Raw genomic sequence first — 12850 nt, 5'->3', positions numbered from 1 at the left:
TATCACTTGAACTTGTCCGGGTTGCTGGGTATCATCTTTCGCAAAACAGCGATCTGCTTCACAATGCCGAGCTTCCGCAGTTCGCCAACGCCACGCTTGTCTGTTCGCCGTAGTCCGTTCGAGTAGACGGTCGTAAAGTCGGGTATAACCTCACCCGGGGGTATCACTGACATGCTCGATATTGTGCAATGCTTCAAATCGTGAGTTGCTGTTCCGTTCGCGCATTGACGGACGCCATACCTTGCCCACCTTGGCACCGCTGCCGATACGACTCCCTACTTGTACCGTCGTGCCCTCACCAATTTCTGTGTTTCCAGATTCGATAATGGTGCCAACCTCTATGATCACGTAGTCACCCAAAGCTACGCCTCCTGGCTTCGCGTTGTCGAGGTCCTGCGGTCGTGCTCCAACATGTGCGCGTTCGTGTATGATGCAACGGCGTCCAATGAGGATGCTTCCGATATTGGACTCGAACTTGGACCGCGGATGGACCACTGTCTCCGACTGCATCGTAATCGAGTGCGTGCCCTGCAGGATGGCATTGTCGGATATAGTGAGCGTTGACGAGAAGTTGACAGGCGGTTTCGGGCCGCTGCGGTCGATGGCCGGGAGAATCGAGTGACGTTTGCCGGACATGATGGCGGTTGACCCCTTGATGGGCTCACAAGAGGCCAGCGTCGTCTGGCATGAACGGCAAGGTCATTTGTTGCAGCGACGAATTTGGAGGCAGGGAACGCTCCCAGCGATTGATATGCGTGATCGGGTCCGTCACCGCGCTGGGAGGCTGCAGCTGGAGCTTCGGGGACCCAGTAACAAAACGGGGGTAAAGTGGGGTGTGGGCAGGAATCCGGGCGTTGTGATATACTTGGGCTAGCACCAGAGCATGTGTGAGACATAAAGTATCGGCTAACGACGTCTTCCGGTTGCCACTGGTGCGGATTGGCCAACCAGATCGCCCGCAATTCTGACGCTTACATTGCTGGTCAACGAACAAACCTCGCCGCCAAGTGCCGCAAAGCGCCGTCAACGACTCCTCCTCTCCCCCCATCCTCCCTCCTCCGCACACTCGCCGCCCACCGGACACCGACGCAATGCTGTCCACGAGAGCGGCGCCCAGCAAGGCTGTCAGCCTCTCGCGGACCGCCGTGAGGGGCCTGGCCACCGTGCAGGATGGCACCCCCAAGCGGACCTACGGAGGTCTCAAGGACCAGGACCGCATTTTCCAGAACCTCTACGGACGATATCCCGCCGACCTCGCGAGCGCGAAGAAGATGGGCGACTGGCACAAGACCAAGGAGATTATCCTCAAGGGCCATGACTGGATCATCAACGAGGTCAAGGCCTCGGGCCTGCGAGGTCGCGGTGGCGCCGGCTTCCCCTCGGGCCTCAAGTGGGTATGTTTTCGCCATCAATTCAATTCGGCCTTCGGACGAGCCGCTTGGCTAACCCGCGCCTTCCGCAGTCTTTCATGAACTTCAAGGACTGGGACAAGGACACGAAGCCGCGATACCTGGTCGTCAACGCCGACGAGGGCGAGCCCGGCACCTGCAAGGACCGCGAGATTATGCGCAAGGACCCCCACAAGCTCGTCGAGGGCTGCCTTGTTGCCGGCCGAGCCATGAACGCGACCGCCGCCTACATCTACATCCGAGGTGAATTCGTCTACGAGGCCCAGGTCCTCCAGAACGCGATCAACGAGGCGTACAAGGAAGGGCTCATCGGCAAGAACGCCTGCGGCTCCGGCTACGACTTTGACGTCTTCATCCACCGCGGTGGTGGTGCGTACGTCTGCGGCGAGGAGACGTCTCTCATTGAGTCGCTCGAGGGCAAGCCCGGCAAGCCGCGTCTTAAGCCCCCGTTCCCCGCTGCCGTCGGTCTCTTCGGCTGCCCTTCCACGGTCGCCAACGTCGAGACGGTGGCCGTGGCGCCGACCATCTGCCGCCGCGGTGGCAGCTGGTTCGCCGGCTTCGGCCGCGAGCGTAACCAGGGCACCAAGCTGTACTGCATCTCCGGCCACGTCAACAACCCCTGTACGGTCGAGGAGGAGATGTCCATCCCCCTTCGCGAGCTCATCGACAAGCACTGCGGTGGCGTGCGCGGTGGCTGGGACAACCTGCAGGCCATCATTCCCGGTGGCTCGTCGACGCCCATCCTGCCCAAGTCGGTCTGTGACGACCAGCTGATGGACTTTGATGCGCTCAAGGATAGCCAGTCCGGTCTGGGTACCGCTGCCGTCATCGTCATGGACAAGAGCGCCGATGTCGTCCGCGCCATTGCTCGGTTGAGCCACTTCTACCGCCACGAGAGTTGCGGCCAGTGCACGCCGTGCCGAGAGGGAAGCAAGTGGACGGAGCAGATCATGTCGCGATTCGAGAAGGGCCAGGGCCGCGAGCGGGAGATTGACATGCTCCAGGAGCTGACGAAGCAGGTCGAGGGACACACTATTTGCGGTAAGCACACGACACCCTGTCTCGATATGCACGAATGATTGGACTGACTGGATACGCAGCTCTGGGAGAGGCTTTCGCCTGGCCCATCCAGGGCCTGATCCGCCACTTCCGGCCCGAGCTGGAGGCGCGGATGCAGAACTTTGCCAAGGAGAACGGCGAGGCGCTGGCTGGCGGTTGGGCGCGCGACACCCGGGCCCAAGGGAAGCTGACTTCTCCCGGAATGTAATTGATGCACCTAGACAGACGAAAGAGGGTTTAGATACCGGGAGTTGGGGCGATGCTGTCAAGCGTCGACGGCGGGCATTTGGCCCGCAGCTACATCCGCACACGCTGCCGGTGTTGTATCTAGTATTTTTCTATGTGCTGAATGCGATGTGTAAGGTTGACCTCTGTGTTCGCACCTTGTCGTATCATGGCCATGAATCTGAGCGACGAGAGAAGTGATCCTTGGTCACACTGTCACTCTCACAGTGACGCCCTTGGGCGACCGTAGCTACAATCAACTTGAACAACATGTTCCAAAGATTGCACCATATAGACTTTACGCACAGACAAGGATATCCGGACGAGCGTCGTCGCGCGGTGGCCGGGAGTGGCCGGGCCGGGGCGCGGCTGCGACTTCGGCGAACCGGGATGCGTTGGCGACAACTCACTCACTCGGGGCCCAACTTTGCACCTCATCACCGCAGATCCCACCACCTTTTGCATTTCGCACGCGTTTTGGCTTCACCGTCACGGCGCTTCCTTGGCATTCATTACGCGCGTCTCTATTGCGGTTATTATTTTCTCATCATCGTTTTTACCTTGGGTTGCGGCGAAGCACCCTACAGACTCTCCACCATGGCGGGCATCGTGGAGCAATTCACCGCGTTTGGGACGGACATCGGTACGGCGCCTGTCTCCCCGCGGGCTGGGACGCCTTTCTCGCTAGCAGAGTCACTGACGCCGCCGCAGTCGGTCTGGAGCGCCTCCTGCGCTTCATCCAGTCCGTCTTCCTGATACTCACCTCGTACCCCTCCCTCATCGCCACGTACCTGCTCCCCTCGCGCCCAGCCTCGGTGCACGCCTCCACCGCCACGTCCCTGCTCGAGCTGCAGTCGCGCCTGAACCTGACGCGCCGCGCCATCCGCCTGTTCTGGTTCCTCGGCAGCTTCCAGGCCGGCTGGACGCTGTACGTGGCTGACTCGGCGCCGTCCTCGTCGGGTGGTGGAAGCAGCGGTGGCGTGGGCAAGCCGCTCGAGACGTGGCTCGACATCATCGCCGCGTCGTGCTTCGGCATGTTCGGCCTCGTCGAGTCCGCCACGCTCGTCGACCTCGCGCGCGTGCCGGGCGTCGCGCTGCTGGGCCTCGGCGAGGCGAGGCGGCTGGACGCGCAGGCGCAGACGCTGTGGTTCGTCGCGCTGTACGCCTCGGCGCTGAGCTCGGGCGTGAAGCTCCTGCGGCTGCTGGCGCACAAGCCCGTGCCGCAGACGGGTGAGGGCTTTGGCGTCGCGGACGCGGCTAACGGCGACGAGGGCGACGGCAACGCAAAGGGGGAGAAGACGGGCAGTATGACAACGGCGGAGCAGCGTGCCCTGGCTAAGAAGCGCAAGGACGAGCGCAAGGAGTGGATGAAGGAGGTCAATGCCAAGACGGGCGCGCTGGTCATGAAGCTGCTTGCTGATGTGCTCGACTTGGTGATCCCGGCGTCGAGCCTGGGGTGGGTCAAGGTCCATGTCGGGGTCATTGGCATTGCCATGTTTTGCAGCACCATCCTGACGGGCGCGGCTGTCTGGAACAGGTGCGCGAAGCAGCTGCTGCAGAAGAAGGCATAGACGCGTCGCAGTCGGCTTCAAAGAGGTCAGGCAACGGGAAAATTGCCAGCAAAAGGCTTTCATCCAGGAGACACAGGAGCATAGATTGATAGATGGGTAGACTTTTTCAGTTAACGCCTCTACAGTTGGTATCACATCTATCCTGCCTTCTAATCCAGTCCATCCGCTATGCCAGAAACATGCACTCAAAAACAGTACTATGCAGCACCCAAGAGCCCCCTTACTCCTCCCAAGCACAAGGCACCGTTCAACGACGCCCAGTCACGACAAACCTGCCTGTCTCTACGTGAAACTTCCACCCGTCCTGAAGAAGAGCTGCGGCAACAGCCTGTCTCATCTGCGAGATGCCACCAGCGCTATGGCGGCCCAAGCCCGTGATGACAGTGAAGCCGCCCTGCTCCTTCGCCCGCTTGCTCCTGAACTCGCCGAGTCCCTGCCACCAGTCTTGCGTTTTCTGGCGTGCGATCCTCACGCCATCCTGGACCACGACGCCGTGCAGGTCAATCGAGTTTGAGGTGCTCTGCTCCTGGACCAGGAGGTCCGCGGCCGTGGCGGTAGCCTGTTGAGCGTACCTTGCCTGCTCGCGGGCCCGGTCTGTGTAGTATCCCGCGGCCTGCCTGTACAGAGGGCTCGAGGCGCCTCTCCGATGGAGCTGGGCAGCCGAGGAGAGCGCGTCCACCCGATCCTGATGGTGTTTATTTGCAGCCTGAACAGCCTGCGAGTAGTCCATGGACGGCGCAGCGGGGGTTTTTGCACCGAGCAGCCCGACCTGTCCGCCGCTTTTGCCAGCCGATGCCGAGACGTCACTGCCTTCGATTTCCTCTCGCGGCAGTGGCGTCAGTCTGTAGGTCAGATCTAGCTTCTGCGCTTTGGATTGCTTTGTGAAATGCTTGTTGAGCAGCGAGGCCAGGTCATCGGCAAACTGCGGAATTGATCCGGCGACGTGAACGATGGTGGGCATGTACTTCTCGGGTACATGTCGATACTTGCGCGCCAGTGCGTCTGCGTGTTCCTTGCCTGCCTCATCTTGAGTCTCGATTCCGTGGGACAGAAACTGGTCCAAAAGTTCGACTGCCGTTGCGCCTTTGGAGCGGTCGCATTTTTGATACGCGTCCGATACCTCTTCTGAGCGCATGCCGAATCTTTCGGCGATGAACTGAATGTCGTCTTGGCCTGGTTTACGCAGTGAGCTCGTGCTGGAGCACAATCCTGACGGCGGGGCGTACTCACTGTTGGCTTCGAGATTGGGGGGCGTTGTGTCGGACAGGTCCGAGCTCGGGCTAAGAGCTTTCTTTCCCTTCCTCTTTCGCTTTCCCTTGGATGAAGCTGCTGTTTCTTCAGGCGTGAAGAAGCCGTCGATGCCCTTCATCTGCTGGCCCGTTGAAGCGAGGTACTGGATGTTGAGAAGGTAATCCAGAGCAGTCTGGACGTCACCATTGGCCTTTTTGAGGGCGTACTCGACGTCGTATGGCTTGAGGTCGGCGAACATTGACTGCAGCAAGAGCACCTTAGACTCTTGGCTGTCATTGTCAAACGACGTGAGACGGGGGATGGCTGCCGCGCAGTCTGCCGCGGCCGAGCCGACGCTTGACGGATCAGTGGCATTGGTTTGGGAAGCCGGCTGGCTGACGCTGGCTGTGGTCGTTGGCTCATCCTTCAGCCCGTCGCTGTCGCCTTCTGGCACGATGGGAATGCCGCTGGGGTTGAAGCCGGTGGCCTCCTCGGACGGCACACTCTGCGCGATGTCCTCGAGAGTAGCTTTGGCTGCATCGTAGGCATTTGGATCAGCGAGATTGTAGTCGCTGGCGATTGCTACGATGAGGGCCTCGTCGAGAAGACTGTGGAAAGCATCCTGCGATACGTCAGCGTGAGATCAATGTTTACATCCGAGCCCGTCTGCAGTCCGCGAGGCTTCGCATGAAGCCAGCTTTGACCCGAGGATGAGCTGGAAATCTCACGCTTACCACTAGGCTTTGGACGGGGTCCGGCTTGGATTCACTCGTCATGCCGCTTCTACGCCACGGCGGAATGGGGAGACGGAACGTTGGATCTTGGGAAGGTCAAGAGGCTCTGGAGCGCAGGCATTCTCCTTGAGTTTGGAAAGAGAGAAAGTTGGTGTTGGGCCGTCGCTGACTCAAGTCTGAAAGACAAAAGATCAAATCATCGCTCTGAGGCGGGCGCTGGGTGACGAAGTCGCGAGGTGTCAGTGAGTGAGTTTGAGTGACAGGGTGAGGTAGCGTTGGTGTTGAGTCTTGACGTGGGACAGGAGTGACACAGACGCGCCGGCGGGGCGCTGTGGGCGGCGGCAGTGGGCTGTGGTGCAGCTGGCAGCGGGGGACCGACGTCACGTGCAGCTCTGACGGGCACCTGGCCGACTCACATCCATGACGACCTCGGACATGAACACGGAGTACAGGGCATGTTTGTCTGTGATCATACGTGATTCAAACTCTAGCAACATGTAGCAACAATGGCTTTCGGGCTTGCTATAGTCAGGTGCCGGCAAAGGCAAGCATGTAGGAAGGACGGTCCGACACTGACACCGACAGCGCTGGAAGCCGAGAGACAAGAGAGGCAGCCTGTCGCGGCCAGGACTCCTTGACTCTACTTACCTGCTAACGGATCATTTGCTTGTCTTAATTAGGGTCCCAAACATAGCTGCGGCCGTGACCTGGAAGCCACCGCAGCGGCTGGCTGCGACGCAAGCGCGTCATCGATGAAGCAGGTCGGGTGGGTTTATGCACTGCAAGCGTTGAGCCGTCCAAGCTTGGACTCAGGCTGGTGCTGCAGGTGGTGCTTGTGTCACGCGCCAGCGCAAAGCGCAATGGAATCATGGGGCGGGGTCAATGCCCGTCAGCGATTCCAGCCCCCCCCCATCCGAGCGCCGGCGCCGGCAAATGTTAGTGCCCGGCGTTCCACTGAAGCAACGACGTCAGGCACACGCACTCGGCCCTTCAGTGGCTGGCCAAGGTCCAGTTCTTCCCCAGTCGCATCGGGTGACATACTGCCTGCTTCGTCCATCGTGAGCCCGCCAGAGCTTGAAGCCTCCAACATCCCCCCAACAATTTCGTCGACGTCCCGCGCACGACACAGCGCGTCCTTCCTGCTGTCGCACCATCCCTTCCCTCGTCGCCTCCTGTATCCGACTCCGTTTCTCGCTCGACCCAGGTATACGCATCGTCGAAAAGGCCCTCGCCAACTCCGAGGCGGCCGAGACGGCCCACCGCAACGGGATGCGTCATCGAGTCGCGGCTCTGCTCGGGGCGGCGTCTCTGCTCGCTCCCCAACTCGTCGCCGCCGACCCGTACACTCCCAAGCACGAGCCGGGGAGATGCGCATTCAGGGGCCAGTGCGGAAAGCAGAGCTTCTTCGGCAAAGAGCTACCGTGCGTCGACAATGGCGCCGCTACGGATCCAGATGCGGAGCTCCGGAAGGAGCTCGTCGACCTCTGCGGTAGCGAATGGAGCGAAGGCCCGGTCTGCTGTACCATCGAGCAGGTATGCGACGTCGAATCCGCGGCGTTGCTCCCCATACTGACGTCCTACAGGTCAAGGCGCTCAAGTCTGAGATGGGGACGCCAAATACCCTCATCGGCTCGTGTCCAGCATGCAAGCACAACTTCTTCAACCTCTTTTGCAAGTTCACTTGCTCGCCCGACCAATCCGTCTTCATAAACATCACCGACGCCGCCTCCAAGAATGGTAAGCAGCTCGTGATGGAGCTCGACCAGCTCATTTCAAAGGAATACGGCACCGGCCTCTACAACAGCTGCAAGGAGGTCAAGTTTGGCGGCGCCAACAGCCGGGCCATGGATTTGATTGGAGGCGGCGCCAAAAACTACCATGAGATGCTCAAGTTCCTGGGCGACAAGAAGCCTCTCGTTGGATCGCCTTTCCAAATCAACTTTCCCAACTCGACGAGCGACTCGAACATGGGCCCCTTGGATATGAAACCGAAGCAGTGCAACGACGAGGACCCCGACTATCGCTGCGTCTGCGTCGACTGCCCCGAAGTCTGTCCGAAGCTGCCAGCCGTGAAGCGTTCCGGCGCCTGCCGCGTGGGCGTGCTCCCGTGCCTCTCCTTCGCCTCCATTTTCACTTATGGCATGTTGCTGCTTGCCGTCGCGGTGTTTGTGTTTGGGCACGTCGCATGGAAGAAATACGCGCAACATCGTGTCGAGCGCACGAGGCTCCTCCACGAATCATCTCTGAGCGACGATGAGGATGAGGGTGGCCCAGTTCTGACTGAGGCGATGCGCGACCGCCCTACCAGACGGTACTGGCTCAACGACCGATGCGACAAGCTCTTCTATCAGCTTGGCCACGCCGCCGCCCGCTTCCCTGGCCTCACCATTCTTACAAGCTTCGTGGTGGTGGCCATTCTCAGCGCTGGATGGTTCAGGTTTGACCTGGAAAAGGAGCCTGCCCGTCTTTGGGTCAGCCCGACCTCTGCCGCTGCCCAGGAGAAGCACTACTTTGATTCCAACTTTGGTCCATTTTACCGCGCTGAAAAGATTTTCCTTGTCAACGATACTACGACCGCCGGACCTAGTCCCGTTTTGAGCTATGACACCCTGAAGTGGTGGGCGGACGTCGAGAAGAGCATTGAAAAGATCCAGAGCCCGACCTTCGGCGACTTTCTCCATGACCTTTGCTTCAAGCCAGTCAACGACGCTTGTGTAGTACAGTCGGTCACGGGGTATTGGTGGGCCAAGGGAAGCATCGGAAAGAACACATGGAAGCAGGATCTCCGGAGCTGCGCCAAGTCTCCGGTCGACTGCAGGCCGGAGTTTGGACAGCCGATAGAACCGGACATGGTTCTTGGAAGTTATGGAGATGACGTTGCCGATGCTCCAGCGATCACCACCACCTGGGTCGTCAGGAATGCCGAGGAAGGAACCGCAGCTTTGGCACGAGCCATCGACTGGGAGAATGCCCTTCGCGATCGACTCCTCGAGGTTCAAGAAGAAGCCAAGGGCCGAGGCCTTCGGCTGTCGTTCAACACCGAGATCAGCCTCGAGCAAGAACTAAACAAGTCGACAAACACGGATGCCAAGATCATCGTGGTGAGCTACATCGTCATGTTCATCTACGCTTGCATGGCTCTAGGGACTCCTTTCAAGCACATCTTCAGGAACCCCGCTTTGCTTCTTGTCGAGTCCAAGGTCACTCTGGGTCTCGTGGGCATCATCATTGTTTTGATGTCCATCACTGCGTCCATTGGCTTCTTCTCCTGGGTAGGGCTCAAAGCCACGCTCATCATCGTCGAGGTCATACCCTTTATTGTCCTGGCCGTCGGCGTCGACAACATCTTCCTCATCGTCCACGAGCTGGAGCGGGTCAACGTTAGCTGCCCTGACCAGATGGTCGAAGAGCGTGTGGCTCGTGCCGTCGGTCGCATGGGCCCGTCGATCCTATTCTCCGCCCTGACCGAGACCGTTGCCTTTGCCCTCGGTGCGGCCGTTGGCATGCCGGCTGTTCGAAACTTCGCCGCGTATGCCGCAGGTGCGGTTCTCGTCAACGCCGTCCTTCAGATGACGATGTTTGTGTCGTTTCTGGCACTCAACCAGATGCGCGTGGAGGATCATCGCTGCGAGCTTTGGCCCTTCTGGCAGGTCACCAAGGCACGGGTGCACCTCAACGGCGGAAACGGATTCATCCCCGGCGGCCGGGGCTCTGATTCCGACGAGGAGAGCTTGTTGCAAGTTTTCATCAAAAACACGTACGCCCCAAGTCTCTTCGGAAAGAAGGTCAAGCTGGGCGTTGTCACCATCTTTTTGGGTGTGTTTGCCGCTGCGTTGGCACTTCTGCCGAAGATTCAGCTGGGACTGGACCAGCGCGTGGCCATCCCTGACGGGTCGTACCTGATCCCCTATTTCAACGACCTGTATGATTACATGGAGGTCGGACCTCCTGTTTACTTTGTGACGAGGGGTGTGGACGCATCGCAGCGGACAGAGCAGCAGGAGCTCTGCTCGCGCTTCACGACGTGCCAGTCTCTTTCCTTGACGAATACGCTTGAGCTCGAAAGACAGCGACCCGACATCTCGTTCATCTCATCGCCTACGGCAAGCTGGATTGACGACTTCTTCCTCTGGCTCAACCCAATCTATGAACGCTGCTGCATCGAGAATGGCAAGACTTGTTTTGCGGGCCGTGAGCCGGCATGGAACACCACGCTCTCGGGCATGCCAGAGAACCAAGAGTTCATTCACTACCTCGAGAAGTTCCTGACTGCCCCTGGGGACGACGAATGCCCACTGGGCGGCCAGGCTGCGTACGGAGACGCGGTCGTGATCAACGATGCGGATAATAGCGTCAAGGCCACCAATTTCCGTTCTGCGCACACGCCTCTCCGGAGCCAAGACGACTTCATCAACGCCTACTCATCAGCTCGCCGTATCGCAGCAGACATTAAGGAGCGGACCGGGGCCGATGTCTTCCCATACAGCGTCTTCTACATCTTCTTTGACCAGTACCTCAGCATTATCCCACTGACCGCAGGACTCCTCTGCGCCGCGGTTGGCATCATCTTCGTCGTGGCTTCTCTGCTGCTAGGATCGGTGCTGACCTCGGCCGTTGTTGCCATTACGGTCATCATGAGTGTCATCGACATCATGGGGGCCATGGCGGTGTTCAACGTCTCCCTGAACGCCGTGTCTCTGGTCAATCTCATCATCTGCGTCGGCATATCAGTCGAGTTTTGCGCGCATATTGCGCGCGCCTTCATGTTTCCGTCTCGGACGGTCATGGAGAGCAACAACAACGCGCTCCGCGGCCGTGACGCCCGGGCTTGGACCGCCCTGGTCAACGTGGGCGGCTCCGTCTTCTCCGGCATCACCATCACCAAGCTGCTGGGCGTTTGCGTCCTTGCCTTTACGCGCTCCAAGATCTTTGAGATCTACTACTTCCGCGTGTGGCTGGCGCTGGTCGTCTTTGCGGCGCTGCACGCGCTCGTATTTTTGCCTGTGGCGCTGAGCATCGCGGGCGGGAGCGGTTACGTCGACCCGGAGAGCGAGGGGACGGCGGCGCAGGACCTGACTGATCGCAGATGGCGGGCCATCCGGATCCACGACCATAGCGACTCTGAGGACGAGTATTAGTGATAGAAGGCATTATCGACCGATTGAGGACAGTTGTGGGGATGGAGCGAGCACATGCGTTGGGCGCACATGCAGTTTGGATCTTGGGGTTTTCGAATGTACAACTGTTCGATACATGGCGTGGCGCACACGATTTGGGATCAAGTAGATGGGCATAATTTAAGAAGCTGCTTCAATTTGGGTATGTGTCAATGATATGCTACATGCTCACCAATTACACAGAGAATACGGACATCAGCTGGCAGACTCACGGCATCGCAAACAAGATTTGAAAGCAACAACTCCTGCTCACAGTCAGCAGAAATCAGAGAGACCTACATCCACACGAAGCACACGAGGGTCGGGTTTCTGCATTAGTCGGTCATATCCCTTCCCACCCGGGCTTTCGCCTCCTCGGCTTTATGCCGCTTGACAGTCTTTTTCAGCTCGGCGCGGCGCTTCTCATCCCCATGCGGCGGCGTCTTGACGGCAACTTGAAAGTTCTGGCCCGTGTCGGCAACGGCATGCACGACGACGTCCTCGCCATAGGGCCACTCGCCGAGGAACTCGGCATCCCCGCGGGAGTCGTACTCGGCATAGTCGTCCCTGTCGAGGCACCTGTGGGCGGCGGTCCAGGCGTCGGCGCGGTGGACGTAGGCGCCCTCGATCTCGGCCGTCTGCGCGGCGCCCGTGCGGTCCACGTTGTAGTCGACCGTCGTCTGCAGGACGTAGTGCAGGAAGCGCGCCCCGTCCGGGAGGAGCAGCGCGCCGCCGCCGCTGCCGGTGCTGCCGGCTCTGGCGCGCAGGGACTCGTTGTTGGGCGTCGTGTCGATGCGTATCGTGAACTCGTGTCCGGCGGGGGCGCGCGCGAAGAGCAGCACGCCCTCGCCGTGCGGCCAGGCCTCTGCCGTGACGGCCTGCTCTACCGCGGCGGCAGTGGAGGCGGAGGCGGCAGCACCGGCACCGGGGGCCGGACGCGCGGCATAGTCGTCAAAGTCGTCGCGGTGGAAGCCGAGCTCCTGCAGGGCGACGGTGCTGTAGACCTTGGCGGCCTCGAGCGTGCCGTGGGTGCCCAGCACGTAGTAGGAGCGCGTGCCGCCCGAGGGGTCGTTGTGCAGATCAACGACGGTGAGGACCGTGTGGAAGAGGTTCTCGGGCACCTCGGTCATGCCGGCAGTGTAGCTGTCGAGTCCCGACATGCTTGCTGTTGCGCTGCCGAGCGGTGGAGGCGTGATGAGATACGAAGCTTCAGACAGATGTGGTTACGACTTTGGATCTCCGCCATACAGCGAGGCGCTGGATAAATACGTGCGTCATGCATGGCGTTGCAGCCGGGAGGATGCGGGTGGCCTGGCCTTGATATACCATCACCACTTACATGGTCGAGTGGCCCAACTGCCGAAGCCCGCGTTAACTTACACACACGCGCCAGTCCTTTCAGCTCTTTGGAACAGATCGTCTCGCCACAACACGGAAACAGGCTCGGTCCAGAACCCCAGGCGAGA

General features: G+C 59.8%; 6 protein-coding genes across 6 annotated transcripts; 3 read left to right on the top strand and 3 right to left on the bottom strand.

Annotated features, from left to right (window-relative positions):
* Positions 1 to 2: 2 nt before the first annotated feature.
* PLICBS_007744 (uncharacterized protein) lies at positions 3 to 636 on the bottom strand (the record flags this gene model as incomplete). Its single annotated transcript, XM_018321211.2, has 2 exons — positions 3 to 191; positions 241 to 636. 2 exons carry the CDS (start codon positions 634 to 636, stop codon positions 3 to 5), a joined length of 585 nt encoding a protein of 194 aa, XP_018181108.2.
* A 455-nt stretch (positions 637 to 1091) lies between these two features.
* On the top strand, positions 1092 to 2676 carry PLICBS_007743 (NADH dehydrogenase [ubiquinone] flavoprotein 1, mitochondrial; the record flags this gene model as incomplete). Its single annotated transcript, XM_018321210.2, has 3 exons — positions 1092 to 1394; positions 1463 to 2450; positions 2510 to 2676. The coding sequence occupies 3 exons, from the start codon at positions 1092 to 1094 to the stop codon at positions 2674 to 2676; spliced, it is 1458 nt and encodes a 485-aa protein (XP_018181107.1).
* A 614-nt stretch (positions 2677 to 3290) lies between these two features.
* Positions 3291 to 4264, top strand: PLICBS_007742 (uncharacterized protein; the record flags this gene model as incomplete). The annotated part of the gene is made up of 2 exons (XM_065601237.1): positions 3291 to 3336; positions 3405 to 4264. The coding sequence occupies 2 exons, from the start codon at positions 3291 to 3293 to the stop codon at positions 4262 to 4264; spliced, it is 906 nt and encodes a 301-aa protein (XP_065457309.1).
* Positions 4265 to 4511: 247 nt separating this feature from the next.
* On the bottom strand, positions 4512 to 6650 carry PLICBS_007741 (uncharacterized protein; the record flags this gene model as incomplete). Its single annotated transcript, XM_018321209.2, has 3 exons — positions 4512 to 5437; positions 5495 to 6116; positions 6645 to 6650. 3 exons carry the CDS (start codon positions 6648 to 6650, stop codon positions 4512 to 4514), a joined length of 1554 nt encoding a protein of 517 aa, XP_018181106.2.
* Positions 6651 to 7497: 847 nt separating this feature from the next.
* PLICBS_007740 (uncharacterized protein) lies at positions 7498 to 11366 on the top strand (the record flags this gene model as incomplete). Its single annotated transcript, XM_018321208.2, has 2 exons — positions 7498 to 7761; positions 7812 to 11366. The coding sequence occupies 2 exons, from the start codon at positions 7498 to 7500 to the stop codon at positions 11364 to 11366; spliced, it is 3819 nt and encodes a 1272-aa protein (XP_018181105.2).
* Positions 11367 to 11719: 353 nt separating this feature from the next.
* PLICBS_007739 (uncharacterized protein) lies at positions 11720 to 12544 on the bottom strand (the record flags this gene model as incomplete). Its single annotated transcript, XM_018321207.2, has 1 exon — positions 11720 to 12544. One exon carries the CDS (start codon positions 12542 to 12544, stop codon positions 11720 to 11722), a length of 825 nt encoding a protein of 274 aa, XP_018181104.1.
* Between the last annotated feature and the right edge of the window lie 306 nt (positions 12545 to 12850).

This window comes from Purpureocillium lilacinum (genome assembly GCF_023168085.1).
Source record: "Purpureocillium lilacinum CBS 284.36 DNA, scaffold_5, whole genome shotgun sequence".
Classification (NCBI taxonomy): domain Eukaryota; kingdom Fungi; phylum Ascomycota; class Sordariomycetes; order Hypocreales; family Ophiocordycipitaceae; genus Purpureocillium; species Purpureocillium lilacinum.
Note: the sequence above shows the minus strand (reverse complement) of the source record. Positions and strands in the feature narration are given on the sequence as shown.